The sequence below is a fragment of the Vombatus ursinus genome, unplaced genomic scaffold (genome assembly GCF_900497805.2).
Source record: "Vombatus ursinus unplaced genomic scaffold, bare-nosed wombat genome assembly UNPS02014812.1, whole genome shotgun sequence".
Lineage (NCBI taxonomy): Eukaryota > Metazoa > Chordata > Mammalia > Diprotodontia > Vombatidae > Vombatus > Vombatus ursinus.
The window spans coordinates 26,434,451-26,454,972 of record NW_020954590.1 but is presented as its reverse complement, the minus strand read 5'-3'; the positions used below and the strand labels follow the sequence as shown (position 1 = coordinate 26,454,972).

Genomic DNA, 20,522 nt, shown 5'->3' with positions numbered 1-20,522 from the left:
CTTTTAATATATTCTAAGGTTGCATTAGGTTTTTTGGCTATTATATCATGTTGTTGACTTAAATTGCTAGCCACTAAAACTTTCAGATCTTGTACATATGAACTTTTAACCAGACACATAATGCCTATACCTTAAAGTCGATTTTTTAATTCAAGTTTTAGCCTTTACATTCATATAAATTCAATTTCATCTTACTTGATCTTAACTATTATTAAAACTTGCCATTTTTTTCAGATCCTAATTCTGTCATTATTGTTCACTGTTACTCCTAGCTTTGTATTATCTGAAAATCTAACAAGTAGATCATCTCTATTTATACAATCATTGATAGACATTTTAAACCTCATAGGACCATAGGGCCATGAAGTACCTAAGGCACTCTATTAGAAACCTCTTTCCAAGTTGTCATTGACCCATGAATGACTTTTGCTTGGACCTGATCATTTAACCAGTTGTGAATCCAACATCTAGCCCATACCTCATCATCTTATCCACAAGCATAGCTTGAGAAACTTGTCATTTGCTAAAATAGAGGTAAACGAATAATAACCTTGTAAAAAAAGCTAATGAAGGTAGTTTAGAACAATCTGTTCTTGAGGAAGCCATGCTACCTTTCTGTGATCACTGTTTCCTTTTCTAGGTGTGCACTAATTATCCTTTTAATAATATTTCTTAGAATTTTTCCAGGAATCAAACTCATGCTCACTGGTGTATATACATACTGTATTGTTCCCTTTTTAGAGAGTCAGTACAACACTTCCCTTTCTTCATTCATGCAGCACCACTTATTCCTGAAATCATATACTTAGAAATATTTGGGTCCAGAAACTAAAGTAATCAAGAGCAGCAAAGATGCTACACTACAAGCCAAAGAACTCCAACATCTCCCCTCTCCTTATTTTCAGTATCTGGAGGACAGATGAACTTTCCAGTCACTTTCCCCTGTTCAGTGCCTTATGAGGACAACTAAATAGTTGCCTCAAGAAAAGTTGGTTTTAGGGCTTCCTAAGAAACTAAGATGACAACACCTTTTTTTTCTCTCTCAGAAACATATCAGTTAAAGTCTTCAACATAAGAAACAAATAAAGCACACAGTTACAAAGGGATGCTTGGCCAATGTGACAGCATACAAAAAAGTACCTATTTTAGATCAATATAATAATGTAATTTAGTACCTAGCATGACCATAATTTGAGTTTTTGTAATCAGGGACAAGTGAGGAAGTAAGGGATCCTTTGGAGACACAGGATAATTTGGAGCCCAGAAATATTTATTCAGGTGCTGGTAACTTACAGTGTGGGAAGGATCTGGATAGCCAAAGGGCAACAGAAGAGGCCAGAGGTCATGGAGGGTACTAAAAGGTGCTAGTGGACTGGGAAAAAAAGAAAGAAAGCATTAAAGACAAAAGCTTCCAGTGCTTTTAATTTTTTCCTAGAGATCATCTTGTACCTTCCCTTACAAGATACATTGTGGTTCACATTGAATTCTTACCAGATACGGCTCCAGTCTCTACCTTGTTCTAATCAGAGAGAAAGAATAGTCAGATCCAGTGACGTGATACTAATGACAGCTCTGATAATGAGCTCCTTGTTGGAGATCTTCAACCAAGGCCACCACTTTTGGAATATGTTATACTTGGGATTCCAGTTGGATATGGCTTAGACTAACAGGCAGCTGAAATCCCTTCCAACTCTCAAATTCAGTCATTCTAATTCTGTGATTTGTTTAAGAAGAGATATTCATGACTCTAAAAGCAAAAGCTTTGTAATAAATGCAGGACATCATTAAGAAATCAAGGGATCAGCAAGATGGCTGAGTAATTTTTTCCCCAAACATTCCCACAATTAAATAATTTTCAGAAAAAGAAATCATGTGTAAGATATAGAGTAACTGAAGCTGAATCTACAAGGAAAGAAGCTGAAAATTCTCAACAGGTTTAAAAAAAACTTTGAAAATAACATCAGAGATCTTAAATACTTAGAACACCCTTTAAGAGTTCTCACCTTCCAGCTCTCCATGACACAGACATAGCCAGAATGAGCTATATCCTAGTCTTATGCTTCAGAGTCCCACCTTGACAATGACTCAACTAAAATCTCCCTTTTTCCCAGTAGAGGCATCAGATACTGATTCAGTACAGACCATGGGGGAAAAAAAGCACCTAGAACAGAAGAGGAAGATAGCACATAGCATGGTAGAGAGCCAATTTAAGAGGGAAAAGAGATTCTTTGTCAGAGGGAAAGGGGAATAGAATTCTACCTAGGCTCAGTCCTTTCCACAGAGAAGTTACTCTAGAAAAAAAAAAACAAGCAGTGCCTCCATAATTGCTAAAGTGGGGAGGCTGAAAATGCCCATGTTTGAGATATATGCAATAGTGGAAGATGTGGAAGGGTCACAGGATGAGGGAAAAAACAACACAGACAAGTCACTAGGAATACAAGGAAGGAGTGGAAAGCCAAAAGGGCTAAAGGAGAATGCCTCAGTAAAAATCTAGCTCACAGATAAGCCAACACAGAGGCTAAGTAAAAATTAAAAAAAAAAAAGTACAGGGAACATTGAACACGTATATTATGAAGTAAAACCAGTGAAAGTAAGAATCCTGAGGATTTCCCAAAGACCATGGAACAAGAGTAAGAAATTCCAGACAGAACATTAGGGGGAAAAAAAAGAAATTAGGAATGAGATCAAGTTGAGAATCACCCTTCTCAATGCTGAGTTCAAAACTACAAAGGCAAAAAAAAACATGGACTACGTGGTGGAAATTTTCACCAAAGTGGATTCTGTTTGACAGAGAATAAAAGATTTGGAACACAAAAATATAAACGTGAACGAAACTGTGATGGAAGAGCAGCAAAAGGCAACAAGGTTAAGGAATGCATGAATGCTTTACAGTGCAAAGAAACTACCCTTTAAGACAGGATGAATAGAATTAACTTGGGGATCACTATCTCCCAGAATAATATGATATAAAAAACTCTGAATACTGTAGTTCAGGAAATAACACAAGAAAACTGTTCAGACCTTTTTTTATTATAAATAACAAAGTACTAAATAATTTAATTCACAGATTGTTACCAAGAAAAAAAAATGTTTGAAATACTAAGGCGTGTAGTAGTTAAATTTCATAATTCCAGCAACAAATAAATTGTACATGCAGCCAAGAGAAAAATCTTCAGATGCAAAACAAACAAAACCCTCATATTAGTTTGAATAACCTATAATTACTTAGTCATAAGAAATCAGAGAGAATGAAGTAGCTTATTCGAAAAAGCAATGGAACTCAAACTGCACCCCAAAGTAATATATTCTGCAAATCAAAGCATATTTTAAAGTGTCTGAATTGAAAGAAAAGAGTACTGTAAAAACAAAAATCTTAAGAGATTAGAGGAGAGAAGAAGCCAAGACATTTTAAAGTAGATGGTGAGGGAAAATGGTCAAAAGATGGGGAAAATGATAAAAAAGAACAATTTAAGCCTATTCAAGGAACTTGGGACAGGACAGGTAAACAGGAATAAGGGAGCTCCAATGGAAATAAACTAGCATCAAAGTAGTGTAATTAAAAAAATAATAATAACAAATCAATGACTGAAAAGAGAAGGGAATACAGATATAGAGAAATTATAAAAATGTTAAAATGAGAAATATTCATCAAATCCTTATGGACAATAATGCAACAAAATAGTAATTAATACAGAGAATATAAACAAAAGATACAGACCCAAGTGGAGATTTAATAAGGACATCCTGCATTAATGAGTGAATCAAGGAATGAATGAGGAACGTAAAAGTTATGTAAAAAAAAGATAACACTAAGAGCACCCTTCAAAATTTCTGAGATGAAAGTAAAGCTGTTCTTAGAGAAAAAAAAACTGTATCTTTGAAGACATACGTTAATAAAATAGGAACAAAAAGAATAGAGTATGAAACTTAAATATATATACAAAATAAACAAGTTAAGCACAAAATTGAAAACTTTGAAAATTAGATAAATCAAATGTAGAAATGATGAAATTTAAAGCTGATTCTCTGAAAATACTAACAGAATTAATAAATGTTTTTGCAAACCCGATAAGAATAAAAATGGAAAAAAATCAAATTACCAAAATGAAAAACAAGGTTACGTTATAACAGAGAAGAAAGAAAAAGAATGATCAGAATTGACAATACACACTTATATGCTCCAAAGCCAAAAATGGAAAATAAATGGAAACTTATCTATAGAAATATAAAATATCCAAATTAACAGAACATGAAATAAAGATCTTAAACTACTCACATAAAATAAAATTGAAGAAATCATACATGAACTACTGGGGGGGCAGGGGAGTCCTCTGATCCAAATGCATTAATGGATAAAACCTATCAAACATTTTAAGAGTGACTAATTCTACACAAATGGAAAAATTAAAAATTCTACCACACTACTTTTTTTATTCAGAACATATTTCGTAAAATGTATTAGTGTATCTCCCCCTTATAGAATTTAAGCTCCTGGATTGCTAGAATTATTTCTTTTTTTAATTTTTTGTCTTTCTATTCCCAGTTCCTTGAACAGTTGCTAACACAGACGTAGTATCTTATAAATGCTAACTGATTGATTGATAAACATCCTTATACCTAAACCTGGTAAGGATAAAACAAAGAAAGAAAACTAAAGACCGCTATCACTAATGAATATTGGTATAATTTTTTAAATAAAATTCTATCAAAAAGACTATATGAATATATCCAGAGGAAGAAAAAAAAAAGCATTCCTGTGACCAAAGTGGATATATTCCAGAGATGTGAATTTAGGAAAATAATTAACATAACTAACTTTATTGAAGCCAAAATACCATAAACCTTATGATCATATCATTATATGTAGAGGGAAAAAAACCTTCAACAAAACATAACACTCATTCATGCCATAAAAATAGGCATAAAATGGTCAATTTTAATACAATAAAAAGTATATATTGAAAACAAAATGCTAATATTATGTGCAATGGAGAAATGCTAAAAGCTTTCCTAAAAATAGAGATGTAAAGCAAGGACCTTCTCTCCTTGAAATCCATGACACAGACATAGCCAGCATGAGCTACAGCCTAGTTTTATGCTCCTACTATATTATATTACATAGTTCTAGAAATGCTAGTAATAGTAATAAAGGAGAGGAAAAAATTAAAAGTATGGCAAAGGGATAACAAAATTATTGATATTTACAAATGACATGATAATTTACTTAGAAAACCCAGAAAGTCCCTAAATAAACTCACTGAAGCAATTGCTTCATTAAAGTAACAGGACACAAAATAAATCCACAAAAACCATAGCCATCTCTATGTGATAATTAAAAAGTCCAAGAAGATGTAATAGGAAAGTAATTCACATTTAACACAAAATAAAAATAAAATTTAGGTAACAGTTTAACTAGAAAGATGTTAGTACCTCACAATCCATTCTGGAATTGTTTTCTTATTTTATGTGACTCAGAGTTGCCTCTCTAACTGAACTCCAATTGGTTTGCAACCAGAGATCACATCTTATAATTCTTCTATGTAACTCATAGGAAATACTTATTTTACCTATCATAGTGCTGGGCATAACCTGAGTGATCAATAAATAATTCACTGATTACTGTCATTAAATAATAGTGGGATGAGTATGTCCAGGGACTAAGTTATTTTTCCTACTCCTCTTCACTGGTCTGTTTCCAACATTGATCAATAAACATTTATTAAGAGTCTCCTATGTTTCAGGTACTGTGCTAAGCAATGGGGAGACAAAAAGATACAAAAGACAGTTCCTGCCCTGAAGGAGCTTACAATCTAATGGATGGAGACAACATACAAACAAATATGTTCAAAGCAGACTACATTTGAGATAAATAGGAAATAAATAATAGGAAGGCACTGGAATTAAGATGAGTTGGGGAAGGGAAGGCACTGAAATTAAAAAGGGTTGATGGAAGGCTTCTTATAGAAGGTGGGATTTTAGTTGACACTTAAGAAAAGCTCAGGAAGGTCAGTAGTCAAGGGGGAGGAGGGAAAACATTCCAGGCATGGAAGAAAGCAGAGAGAATGCTGGGAACCAAGAGATGGAGTATCTTGTTCATGGAACAGCAAGGAGGCCAGTATCATTGAATCAAAGAGTAAGTGTTGGAGAGTAAGGTGTAAGAAGATTAGAAAGGAGGGAGGGGGCTAGGTTATGAAGGGCTTTGAATGCCAAATAGGATCTTTTTATTTGATCCTAGAGGTGATAAAAAGTTAGCATTCTGTCATCAGGACTTTATGGACTAAACTAATATGAGATGCCATTCTTATCATTGAGAGAGAAAGATCAACAAAAAAAAAATCAAAGTTTGATCATCAGTATCTAAACTATGGCATATTTTGGTTTTGTCTTGTTTTTAGGAGAAAGAAAAAAAAGTAGAAAGAAAGATAGGAAGAATCCATTTTACTAGTGAAGTCTCTCCCACCAAGAGTACAGTAAGAATTGATCTTTTTTTATTCAGCCTCCTTCTTAAGATCATAAATTTAAGCCTTCACATGCCAAACAGACTAACCCTTCTCCTCCGTCCTATTTCTTTGGATGAGGAAACAGAGGACCATAGAGGTCAAATGACCTCCCCAAGGTCACATAGGTCATTAATGACAGAAATGGAATTTGAACCTTGGTCCTCTAACTCCAAATCCATTGCTTTTGCCTTGTATCACACTCCCTGTGGAGAGCAATCCATGTCCATGCTTCACCTCAATTCTGTTCTTCTGTATATAATTCATAAAATATTCCTTGTGGTTTTCATTATGAGCTGAAAAACTATCCTCATTAAAGAGGCATTTTTTGAATTGCATTTTTTTCTCACTTACTTACTCAAAGCCAATACCAGTTTCTGTCATACAATTTTTTTACAACCTGCATCACATCTTGACCATGACATATTTTTCTCCCCTAGGTGAATGGAACAGAGAAAAAGACAGGAGGGCCCTGCTTCAAGATCCTGGTAAGAGTTAATATCCTTATTTTCATCCTAGTTTCTCAAAAGAAACTCATGCCCGTGTTTCTTTTAACTTTGTTTTTCTGTATATAATTTATAAAGAATTATATATGATTTTATTAAAGGGGTGAGAACCCTGCCTCATTAAGAGGAGTCCTTTTTGAACTGCATTATTTTGAAACTTGAAATTTTAAAAAGTGAAGTGGAGAAGAAGTGAGCAAGCATGCTCCCCCAACAACCTGGCTGAAACAGTCTGCCCACCTGAAGAATCTTTATACCCTTCAGGATTCACCCTGTCCAATCCCACAGTGCCCCTATGACATCTCAAACCCACAGAGAACATGCCACATTGTACATATTAAATCCACTGCTTTCAAGTTAGTTTCTGACTGGGGATTAGCAATCTTTCTCAGACTGGTTATGCTTTTAAATTACAAAGAGAACATGGAAGGAAGACAAAAGAAAAGAATATATTCCCCAAAATACAGGAGAAATTTCTCTTTCTCATTGATCTTTATATTTTTTAACATTCTTTGGGGCATAGAAAAAAATGTGATAGAAGTGATGTTTATATAGCATAGCTGACTTAGCTCAGGACCTTTGTATTACAAAGATACAAATTCCAAGAACTTTTCCTAATGTGGTATTGGTCATAAAATAGCTACACTTTTCTCCCTCAAATCCGACTTGGATAAATCGTGAACATGGCCTTTAATGGTGTTCAGGCTTTTTGTCTGCCAACCTGTAGCCTTCTGTAGGTCCAATGTGGAATGTATCCCTTGCCTTTTTTGCTCCTTCCACAGAAATCTAGATCTGTGACTTGCTGCTTCTGTCCCTAAAGGGCTCCCATGGGACCCTCCCTTCTGCCTCTTTAGTGGCAGCTTTCAGCCCTGTGCAGTTCATCCATGACCATTCTTTATTTTTTTAAGTTTTTTACTCATCTTAAATTTAAATAGAAAATGAGAAAAAAGAACATTTCCATATACACAGCAGAACATGAGAGGAGTCAATATAAAGTAATAAATTTCCATTTCACAGAACCCTATATAATACTACACATTGTTTTCAAAGCAACCCAGCTTTTCTGTGCTTCCTTCTAGGTTTTCTATTCTCTGCTGTGTACTTTTTCTTTTCTTTTTTTTTCTCCCTCCCTTCTCCCCCCAACCCCCTGGCCTAGAGAAGGCTACAATTAAATATAAACATGTGAATACATATACATATACATATATATATATATATACACACACACACACACATACATATATATATATATATACATATATATGTAAATGCAAGACCATATTATGCATATTTTGATTTGTCATTTCTTTCCCTGGAGGTAGATAGTATCTTCTTTCGTAGGTCCAAGTCTTTCCATGTTTTTTTTTTTTTTCCTAAATCACCCAGCTCATCATTTCTTATATCACTGCAGTATTCCATTACAATCAAATCCTATCTGAGAGATTTTCTATGAAAGTTCGTGGTAGCTCTCTTTACTTGGATTCTTTCTCTTTTGCTTACTCTTTTTTTAAATTTATTTTTAGCAGCTTATTATTGATATTCTGGTTCTAGTCCAAAGGTATGGGGAATTATGCCCCACACCTCAGGTCCTTCTTACTGTTATTATCTGAGCTCTGTCTGGGGCTCCAGCCTTGGACACTCCTTTCCATCCATAAAGCTAGGCCCTAGCTACAATGTCCTGCAAAAGCTCTTGCTCCCTGTGGTCCCTCCAGAGGCTGCAAATTTCAACAGTTGTCTTTACCCTGGAACCAAAACCAGAGACTCTGCTCTCCTGTAACTGCCTACAGCCATCAGAGTCCATGCCCTGCTGCTCCACCCCACTCACCAGGTGTGTGCCAGTTCCATCTCCCCCACAACAGCACCTGGACCCCATCTGGTCAGCACAGCTGTGTTTGGTGTCCCTTGACAGAGGAAGGTGCTTCCTCCTACCACTGAGCCTTCCAATCCCCCACACTGTTCATGAGGTGAAAGTTCCTGAGGCTGAGGCTGCTTCCCAACCCAGCTGCCCCCAGGACTTGTTGTTTATTGATTCCCTGGAGTTGGCCTGGAGGTGTTTGCACTTCACCCAGGCCAAGCCTCCATCTCTGGAGGTCCAATCTTTCCTGGGGTCTTCTCATATTGCCTGAGGATGCCACTGCCTTACCTTGACTTTTGTTTATTTCTGCTGCTCCATGTTCACTTTGAGGAGATGTTCTGTCTTTTTTTTTTTTGGAGGAAATTTGGAGAGCCTAAAGTTTTCTGACCTACTCTACCATCTTCCTAGAATCTTCCCTCCTCCAAGATCATTCTCAGCTATTCAGCCCTTATTTATGATAAGTGTGTGTGTATACATATACAGACACAGATACACATTTATAAATATGTGTGTATATATGTGTGTTTACATACATATATGTAGACATATGTGTGTATATATATATATATAACTTATACATACATAAACTTTAAAGTGGTACTTTGGTGTAATTATTTTTTTATGTATATCACCTGCTGGCCAATCTCCTAGAAATTAACTTCTCCATACTTAGTGTGAATTTTCCTGGAAATGAGCAGTTTTTCACTGGTACCTTGGTAGGACTGATTACCTATGTACCTCTACATACATATACAATACATACACATACACACATCACAATACATACATACACATACACATACACATATATTATTTTCTAAATATATGCATGCACTCACACATATATGTGACTACCTATAACCATATATGCATATACACATGTGCATATATGTATATGTATGACTATATATGTATATATAACTTTAAGTTACAAAGCAAGAGAAATTTCTTCACCCGAGTGTTGCCTGTATCAATGAAATAGCAGTGCTAGTCCCGATTCCTATTCCTTTTCCTTCCTAGGTCTTTGCAAACCTTAAAGTTCTACACAAATGCTAGCTATAGTAATAATACGACTACTTACTGTTGTTCTTGTTGTTACTAGGGATATAAAGACAAAAAAAATAGCTAGCATTTCTAGGGAACCTTAAGTTTTACCCAGTTCTTTATATGTGTTATTGACCCTCACAATAACCCTGGGAGGTAAGTACTTATTATTTCCATTTTACAAATGAAAAAGTGAGGGTGAGAGAGGTTAAGCAACTCACACAGGGTCACACAGCTATTACATATCTGAAGTAGGATTGGCACTCAGGGCTTCATGACTCCAACTGCATGACCTAGCTGCCTTTACATGATAATGTGAGAAGAGGGGAAAAGAAATGTTTAAGACAAATATGTGCATATAATTTAATCACAGACAGCTAGATGGTGCAGTGTGCCAGGAAGACGCATGTTCTTGAGTTCAAATGTGGCCTCAGACACTTTTTACCTGTGTTATCCTGAGCAAGTCACTTAATCCTGTTTGACTTAGTTCCTCATCTGTAAAATGAGCTGGAGTAGGAAATGGCAAACTACTCCAATAACTTTGCCAAGAAATCCCCAAATAAGGTCACAAAGAATCAGACACAACTGAAATGACTAAGCAACAACAAATAATTTAATTGTGTTTCATGTGAAGATGAAAGCTATAGAAATTTTCATTTGTCATTATAGGGAGAAAAATCTTCCAAGGAAAGAAAAAAACAGAATAAATGTTTATGCTTAATACAAAAAATGATATCCGATGTTAGCAATTGCTGGAGGAAAATTTTGAACATGAACGCCAATGGGCACTGACACAACTGTGATGGCAGAGAAGCCCCATGATTTGAACACCTTTCACTTGCATTCACCAAGTGTTCATCTGCTCACACTGATCTATCTCCATGCCAGAAGCTGCTGTATTTATCCTGGCAAAGCTATGGCACCATGAGCAAGGGACCGTGAATTCTACTCTACTCCACTGCAGACACCAGTAGACAGAGAAGCAAACCAATGAAACAGAAAATGATAATTCACAATAAAAGCTACTTGATAACGACCTGGACATGCCTTTATTCTGGAACAGATTACACGTGCATAACAACAAAATACCTAATCTCCTGTGTTCTCTGTTGCAGTAACTTGTAAGGATTTTTGCTTTTTTACTGCTCAGCTGAAAACTTCAGACAAAGAACTAGTATAATAATATATTTTGTGCAATATAAAAAAAGTACAGCAGAATTCCCAATTAACATTTCATTTCTTTCACTAAACAATTCAGTGACCCTTTAGCTTCCATTATACTGTACTGAGTGGGGGAAAAGGTCATCTTCAGGGCTACAAGACATGCTTCACATCTGACACTGGGAAACTAACAAATACCCAAGAGAAGAGGAGGATGCTCACTTTTCTTAAAAAGGGAGCAGTGATGCAAACAAGACACAAACCAAAGAGCTCCATGAAGCAGAAATTGTCGACAGAGACAGAACAACTTGAAAATAAAATGTCAATCTCCATTCAATTCAATTGGAAAAGTATTTGAAGAGGGCCTCTTCTATTCAAAGAATCAGGGATGAAAAGACAGAAACCAAACATAGTACTGGTCTTGTAGGAGCTTACATTCCCCTGAGAGATGCAATGTGTCCAGAGAGGTAAATGTAAGACAGTGTTAAGAGAGTGAAGAATACAAGCTGTCAGAACAGTTTTCACTCTAGTGAAAAATTAATTTTGACCTTTATGTACATAGTAAAATTTATCTAAGTAACCTTGATATGATGAGTATTTTTTCAGAGAATAATATATATTGACATTTTATTGATGATATGTACATATTTAATTTTTACTACATATCTTTGTATATATATTTTGATAGATTCTTATGATTATTGCTTTGAATAACATTACTCCTTTCTTAATAAAAGACATATGCAATAATATGGTATAATAATTTCTTTTATTTTCTGTGATTGGCATTTGTTCTTCTAAGAGAAGAAATAAAATCAATCTAGCCTTCTTTTCCACCACTCCCTAGTCCATACCCTTCCACTCTAATCAGATTCGTCTCTTCATGGCGCTACATCACGTAATGGTGAAACAACAGGGCATGCAGACTCGCCAACTCAACCAGACATTGTGATGTTGTGGAAACATCAATGGATGTGAAGTCAGAAACCCCCAAGTTCAAATCTCAGCTCTGCTATTTGCTACCTTTGTTCCCTTGGCAAAATCACTTAATGTCTTTGGACTTCTATGTCTTCCTCAGCCATATTAAGGGGCTGAGATTACATAATTTCTGAGGTCTGCTCTATCTCTAAATGTCTCTTCCTATTTCTTATCCCTGCTGTTATGCTTTGGGTCATGCTATTCCTACCACCTGGAATGCTCTCCCTGAAACTTCTTACTCTTGACCTCAACAGGTCTGTGTCAAGCTCTGCCTCCTGGATGATATTTTTGATCACCATGATTGTCTCCTAACACTTAAAGTTGCATTCTGTATTTTTATTTTATTATATTACATTTAGCACTTGATGTAATAGTTTGTATTGTTTGATAGTGAATTCACATTTAATGTACATAAATGTCAAAAGTTTTGTCATATTTCTTTTTGTAGTCCCCTTATAGTGCCTAGCAGTTGACTGAATATTTATTGAATTGAAATACACGTTCTAATCCTTTTCAGGCTGTATTCTTGACTCTCTGGACTTTCTCTACCATACCACAGAAACCTTTTCACCTTGGAAACTCACTTTATCCCTGGACTTCACATACTAGATGTACCCTCTGCCCCTGAAGCCTCTCCCTCTGATTGTATGGTTCTTCCCAGAAATTCCATTTGAAGGAAGATGTCCAGGCTAACCATCTCTTCATTTCTTCCCATCCTGTACTCCTTACATTTATCTCTTCTGTCCTCACACACACCCCACCAACTTCCTTTTATGTGTTATCTTCCCCCATTAGAATTTAAGCTCCTTGAGGGGAAACACTGTCTGTCTTTCTTCTTGTATTTCCAGCATTAAGTGCAGAGCCTGGCACATTGTAAGCATACATGCTTGTTGATAACTTGAACTGAGCTGAGTCCAGAATGTAAAAGGAGGAGGAGGAGGAGGAGGAGAGAAGACTGGGTTGCATTTGGAGATTTCTGCAGCATTTTCAATTATTGGAAATTGGTCTTACTACATAACTCCATGTTTTTAATATCCTGATAATGTCATAAGGCTATGACTCATGTCAAACCATGATTTCATAAGAATAGACATGTCAAGTAACCCAAAGCATGATATAAGGATACATGGTAACTTCAAAGAATCACCTAGGATGCATTATGTGTAAGAAGTATCATTAATTACACTATTAAGGACATGTGTGAAGGCAAAAGAAGGTAGGCCAGTTATATAGTTAGCACCAGATATAACTAGCAGCCAGCTGGAACATTTTAAAATCAAGGGGAAGGTTTCCAATCCATTGGGCTGATCTCCTATGGACGACTTACAAAAGAGCATCGAAAATAATTATGCATAGGATGCAAAGGCACTGATGTGTTACAGTCTACACCAGTGGAGGAAATACCTGCCTTGATGAGATCACTGTTCCATTGTTATAAATTATAATAATTGCTTATCCAAAGCAGAGGATACAATTTTACTTTAAGATAAAGTAAGAGGAAATGTAAATTATTTCACATTGGATGCCTAATAGATAAATGAAATAACGTATAAAAAGCACTTTGCAAAATTTAAAGCATTAAGACTATTATTGTTATTATTATCTCTTTTCATCTTAATTCTGCGGTGTTCAGATATAAATGGTCCTGGGACAGGTTGATATCCTGCTATTACTCTTTTACATTTAATGTTCTGTGGACTATTGTGCAGGTGGTTAAAATGACTCTGTGTGTGTGTCTATGCCTGTGTTTTGCAGTTGAATCAAAGTATTGGGAAATAAGATCATCTTATGAAGATTTCTTCAGGACGGGAGAGAGACAGAGAGAAAAAGGAGGTGGGGAGAGAACAAAAAAAAAAAAAGGAAAGTTTCATAATGAATATACCTAGTCCAGCAAAACAAATTTGCACATTGAATATGTCCAAAAATGGTCCCAAAATCATATTTTACATTTTAAATCCATCACCACTCTCACAGGAGGTGGGTAGCATGCTTTATCTTTGGTCCTTGAGAATCATGGTTCATGTTGATATATGTTAGTATAGTTTCCTCAAAGCAGAGAAGTAAAAGTTAATCTGGATCTGGACACAAAATGAGGAAGATAATTTGACGGTAGATATATCTGGTATATAAGGTGGCCCATCAGGCAAGTTTTCCCTTTTCCCATTTTTCCATCCTGAACAAGTTAAAAAAAAACAAAAAAACAGATGCCCATTGCAGCAGGGGTAGGGTCAAGGTCACTGAGTAAGAGAATCACAGCTCAGAGGGCAGGACTAGGGAGAAAGGATGCTGAACCCGGAAAGGTAGTTTTTAGTCAAATGATTTTAACTCATACTTCCAGAAGCATACCAACACTGTTAGAAGTGAAAGCTGATTCATGTTGAAAAAAATGTTATACATCTCCAGAGAGAGAACTGATAAACTCTGTTTGCAAACTGAAGTATAATTTTCTCATTTTAAATTTTCCTTTCACTTTGTTTTGTGATATAGCTAATATGGAAGTGTTTAGCATGATTTCACATGTATAATTGATATATTGTTTGCCTTCTCACTGTCTGGGGGAGGGGTAGAAGGGAGAGAATCTGGAACTCAAAATTTAAAAAGAAAATGTTAAACAATATTTTTTAAAGAAAGAAGCAAGAGCTTATCCTGAAGAAATAATTGGCTTTTTATTTTACTTTGAACTTCTTTCCTTTTTTCATTTTTATTTATCATATTTGGTTGATAATTCTCCAATGTGTAATTTCATCTCATTGCACTCAACTGCTACATTCCTATGTTGAATTTATATGTGAAAGTCTGCATTCAGTGATGACAATATTGACATTAAATGTCATATAATTGCCTCTCATGTTGCAAATGGAATACTATCATTGCTGCTATTTGCATATTTGTTTTATTGTTACTCTAGTATCAGAGTATTGCTTCTTGAATTAATAATGGCATAATATTGCACGTCCATTTTACTTCACATTGGTCAATTTGTTGAGTATAATATAATTATTATGGATCAATATATTGATCAGATGGTATATGTTACTTGAAAAGGTTTGTGATTTTTTTGTTATTTTACTTTGTAAATTTTTAAAATTTATTTTATCTTAAATACAAAATGAGAAAAGAAAAAAATTACCACTTACACAGCAAAACATGAGAGGATTCAGTATAAAACAATAAATTTTCATTTCAAGAAAGCCTTTATAATAAATACTACACGTTGTTTTCAAAGTTGCCCAGTTTTTCTTTTTTTCCTTGTAAGTTTTCTTTTGTTCTCTGCTGTGCACTTTTTACTTTATTTTTCCCCTCCCCTCCCTGCTCTAAAGAAGGCTACAGTTAACAGCAGATACACACACATCATACACACATGTATGTATGTATATATATATATATACACATACAGTTACATAGATATAAATATACACATATATATACATATACACTCATACACCTATACGTAAGACCATGCTATACCTATTTCCACTTGTCATTTGTTAATCTGAAGGTGGATAGCATCTTCATTCATAAGTTCAAGTCTTTCCATGTTTTTCTAAATCAACCAGCTCATCATTTCCTACAGCAGAGCAATATTCGAACTCAGTTACATCCTATCTGAGAGATTGCCTATGAAAGTTTTTTTCCCAAATTTTCTGCATTCCTTCTTGCTGCATAGGTTTTATTGATACAAGAAAAAATTTAAAGTAATCAAAATTATCCATTTTATACTTCAACAATGCCCTCACCTTTTAATATAGTTTAAGGTCTGATACTACTGAATCTGCTTCCTTTACATTTTTTTCCCCTGATTTCTTTGAAGTTCCTGACCTTTTGTTCTTTTAAATGAACTTTGCTATGTTTTCTAACTCAGTAAAATAATTTTTTTAGTAAGTTAATTGGGATGGCATTAAATCAATAGATTAGGTAAAATCATAATTTTAAAAATTATATTGGCTTTACCTATCCATGAACAATAAATATTATTTCAATTATTTAGATCTGACTTTATTTGTATCAAAAGTGTTTTATGTTTATATTCATATAGTTTCTGTGTCTGTTTTGGCAGGTATACGCTCAAGTATTTTATACTGTCTAGCTATTTCAAATGGTCTAAAACAATATTGAATAATATTGCTGACACATAGTGTAGTTTCCCTATTTTTCTTTTGATTAAATCTATTTTAGCTTTAACTTTGTCTGAGATCATGATTACTACCCCTGCTTTTTTTACTTAATAAATTCTACTCCTGACTTTTATTTTCTTTGTGTGTATTTCTGATTTTATAGCATTTCCTGAAAGCAATATATTTTTGAATTCAAATTTTTAATCTAGTATCAGTTTCCGTTTCATGGGTAAATTCATCCCATTCACATTCTAGGCTATTAATTACTTGTGGACTATTTTCCTTCTTCCTATTTCTCTTCACCATCCTTCTCACCCTATTCCCTTCCTCACTCCTCTGCTTTACTTCTACCCACTACTTTGCCCTCCTATTCATTCCTTAACCTATCCATCCCTCCAAGAGTCCCTCTCTTATCTTCTCCCTGCCCCAACCCCTTGCTCTCTTATTTCTTTCTAAATTTAGAAAACTTTTATACCCTTCTAGGTATATATGGTCTTCCCTCTTTACCCCATTTCCAATGAGGTTAAGGTTTCAGCACTACCAGTCTTCCCCTCTACTAGCTTCTGTGTCAGTTTTTCCTTTTATGACTCATTTGCATGAGATAATTTCTCCTTTTTAATCTCTCCCTATGCTGTTTTATTTTTTAGACTTGCCCCATCATACTCAGCTCAGCCCAAGCCTTTCTTTCAAACTACCCAAATGATGATAGTCATAAAAATGCTGATATTTTCACATATGAGAAGTAAATAATTTGACCTTACTGAGTCCCTTATAATTCGTCTTAAATGTTTACCTTATATTTCTCCTGGATGTTATATGTCAGATTTTCCCTTAAGTTCTGTTTTTTGTTCCAAATACCCGAAACTCTTTAGTTCATTAAATGATTTTGTTTTGTTTTGTTTTTCATTCAGGATTATACTTAACTTTGCTGGGTAAGTTACACTTGGTCATAACCCCAACTCTTTTGCTCTGCAAAATATCATATTCCAAGACCTACAGTCCTTCAAAGTAGTAGCTGCTAGGTTTTGTGTAATCCTTATTGTAGCTCCATAATATTTAAATTGTTTTCTTCTTGTTGCTTGCAATATTTTCTCCTTAACCAGGGAGCTTTAAAACTTGGCTGTGATATTCCTGTAAGTTTTCCTTCTGGGGATCTCTTTCAGGTGGTCATTGGTGGATTTTTTTTTTCTATTTCTGCTTTGCCTTCTTGTTCTAGAACTTCAGGGCATTTTTCCTTGATAATTTCTTTTAATATTGTATCAAGATACTTTTTTATTGTAATTTTCATGTAGTAAGACTAGTCTTATATTGTTTCTCCTTCATCTGTTTTCCAGATCAATTGTTTTTTCTGATGAGATGTTTCACATGCTCTTCTCTTTTTTCCACTCTTTTGATTTTGTTTTATTATTTCTTAGTGTCTTAGAATGTTCTTAGATTCCGTTTGCCCAGTTATAGTTTTCAAGGAATTATTTTCTTCCTTAAGTTTTTGATTCTCTATTTCAAATTGGTTGACTTTCTTTTGATGATTTTCTTAATTTTATTGGATTGTTCTTTTTTTTTCCTATTTTTTCCTCAATCTCTCTGACTTTTAAAGTCCTTTTTAAGTTCTTCTAAGAGTTCTTTTTGTGCTTGGGACCATTTGATATTTTTCACTGAAAAAGGTGTGGCTTTTTTAGCTCCATTATCTTCCTCTGAATATGAACTCAGATCTTTTCTATCTCCATAGTAGCTATCTATGTTGGGTTTTTTCTCCTTTGCTTACTTATTTTTATTTTTTGGTTTGTTTGTTTTAGCAGCTATTAGTGTAATCAAGATCTAGTCCTGAGGTATGGGGAATAAGTCTCAGGTCCTTCTTACTGTTATTTTCTAAGCTCTGTTCCAGGGCTCTCCTCACACCACTCATAAGCCATGGCTAGGGCTCCCAGACACACTGTCTTGCAAATGATCTTGCTCCCTGCAGTCCCTCCAGTGGCTGCAAACTACAACTATACTCTCTGCCATGGAACTAAAACCAGGGATTCTGCAATCCTGTAAGTGCCCACAGGCAGCAAAGTCCCTGTCCCTCTGCTACTACATTCACCATACCTGTGCTAGCTCCTTCTCCCCAACACTGGCAGCCCAGCCTGGGATGCATCTGGTCAGCATAGCAGTGCTTGTCTTCCCTTGACAGTGAAAAGTCCTTCAGTCTTCTCCTACTCAGAAGTCAAACCATTCCCCACCCTGCCCCCCTCCCCCCACTGTCCAGGCTGACTGCCTCCCAACCCCAGCTACCACCAGGGCTCCTTGTTTGTTGATTCCACAGATTTGTCCTGGAAGTGTTTGCACTTCACTCAGGCCGAACCTCTACCCCTGGTGGTTGGGACTTTCCTAGGGTCTTCTCAAGTTGTCTCAGAACAACTGCTTTACCCTCACTTTTGTTTATTTCCACTAGCAATATTCTGTCTTTTTTTGTGGAGGAAATTTGGAGAGCCAAAAGTTTTCTGACCTTCTCTGCCATCTTCCCAGAATTCTCCCACAGTTTGTATTATTGTTAAATGAGAAGATCATAAGTGTCTCTTAATTTAAGGTATGGGCTCAGAGAATAAAAATGAGGATGATTATAAGGGCATTGAATAGAGAGGTCAAAATCAGAGCTGGGAAGATCACTCTATACACCCTGTAAATTACGTAAACCACTGGATCATCCAAAGCCATCAGCTAGTTGACTATAGGAGACAGTACCTAGGAACTGATCTACCAATTCTCTCCTGAGGAGAAAGAGTTGATCAAGAAAATAAGGGCTTTAAAGAGTGCCTGATAGGAAGGAAGTTGAAGAGAACATTTGGAGGCATCTCTGACCAGGAAGATAGAGCATAGCTAGGTCCACTATGTCAAAAAGGGACTTATCAATTAGTTTTCCTGAGTCATACAAAGGAACACTACCTGTGAAAAAGGGGAGGGTTAGATCCCTTGGACTGCATAGATAGTTTTATTTGTGGCTAGGTCCAGGATTAGGAATTTTCTCAGGACAGAATTCTTATCCTCCTGGAGAAGACAGAGTGTACAACAGAAGTACTACAGGATTGGCAGGCATCTGAGAAGGAAAAAGATGAATTGTTTAATGAAGAGTATCAGAGGCCCTTCATTTGAATAACTGTAGGCCCTAAGGAAGAGGAATTCTTGAATCACATTAGGAATACTTGCAAAAACTCAAGTGATCCCATTACAAAGTTTGGAAGTCTCATTCCGTACAAAGGGGAATTACCACCCAAATCCTTGTAGTGAGTGGCTAGCCACTTACTTAGACTTTTAGGAAGAGAAATGGCCTCCATTGAAAGAGCGAGCATGGCCAGATTGATCTCAATAGACAAAGGACTTTGGGATTAGATTGATTTAAGGGTATCCCAAAACATAGTTGTACAAAAGAAAACCATTGACTTGTAACAAATTAATAGTCTATGTTGAGTGTTCTAGAAATTGTAAGGAGGTCCATCAAATAGCCTGCCTTGCAAAACTTCAGTCCCAGTCACTTTAAGAATACTTTCTCTTGTATACATCAAGGAAACTAAGCTGAGGAATGCACTCTGGAAGTTCAGAGTTGAACAAAGAAAGTTGAGAGGTAGAGCATGATCTTAACATCAATCCCTGGGGGCAGCTATGTGGCACAGTGGATAGAGCACCGACCCTGAAGTCAGGAGGACCTGAGTTCAAATCCGGCCTCAGACCAAACACTTGACATTTACTAGCTGTGTGACCTTGAGCAAGTTACTTAACCCCAATTGCCTAAAAAACAAACAAACAAAAACCAAAAAACACCAATTCCTGATTGTTCTATTCCACCTGGATTCAGACAACCTCACATAGAGATGACAGTAAAACTTGAAGATGTGGAATACCCTATCATAGACAGTGGAACACAATCATCATGTTCCAGTCATTCCATAAGAGGCACTGGATAAAAATGCTTTTATAACCTTTTAAACAATTTGACTTTAGGGAGTGTAGTACATCAAAGTAAGCTTGAAATATCACAAAGAAGTTTCTGCTTTTGGTAGAACACAGTGGTATTGAAATTTCCAGATCCATCATCTCTCAATGGATTGTCAGTACTAATTGGAACCAGTTCCAGTCCACTCAAGATATTAATAGAATATTGAAAACAATAGGCTGGAACTCTGTAACTGTATACTTTGACCATTCATGCAGTTTGTATAAAGGTTTACAAGAAAACAGGAGCAAAAGGTGAGGGTAAATATCACAAGGGTTCTGGCTCTTCAACCTCAGAAGTAAAGAGCAAGAAATTAAATTTGGGGATTTCACAGTACAGAAAAAAATGGGAATAATGGTTGAGGCAGAAAATAGATGTATTCTTACCACATGATCAAGAGCA

At 35.7% G+C, this 20,522-nt stretch overlaps 1 protein-coding gene across 4 annotated transcripts in view; it reads left to right on the top strand.

Moving 5' to 3' along the window:
* The window catches only part of LOC114053693 (interleukin-7-like), a 55,481-nt gene extending 41,011 nt beyond the window's left edge, over positions 1-14,470 (top strand). The window contains exons 5-7 of one of the 4 annotated variants that reach the window (XM_027876814.1): positions 6,396-6,470; positions 6,938-6,985; positions 13,794-14,470. In XM_027876814.1, the coding sequence (XP_027732615.1) occupies positions 6,396-6,470; positions 6,938-6,985; positions 13,794-13,817 (147 nt within the window). In that variant the 3' untranslated portion in view covers positions 13,818-14,470. Of the gene's footprint in view, positions 1-6,395; positions 6,471-6,937; positions 6,986-10,568; positions 11,679-12,886; positions 12,909-13,793 lie in introns of those variants that run through there. The other 3 variants (XM_027876815.1, XM_027876812.1, XM_027876813.1) reach the window with 3 other exon arrangements.
* The last annotated feature ends 6,052 nt before the right edge of the window (positions 14,471-20,522 follow it).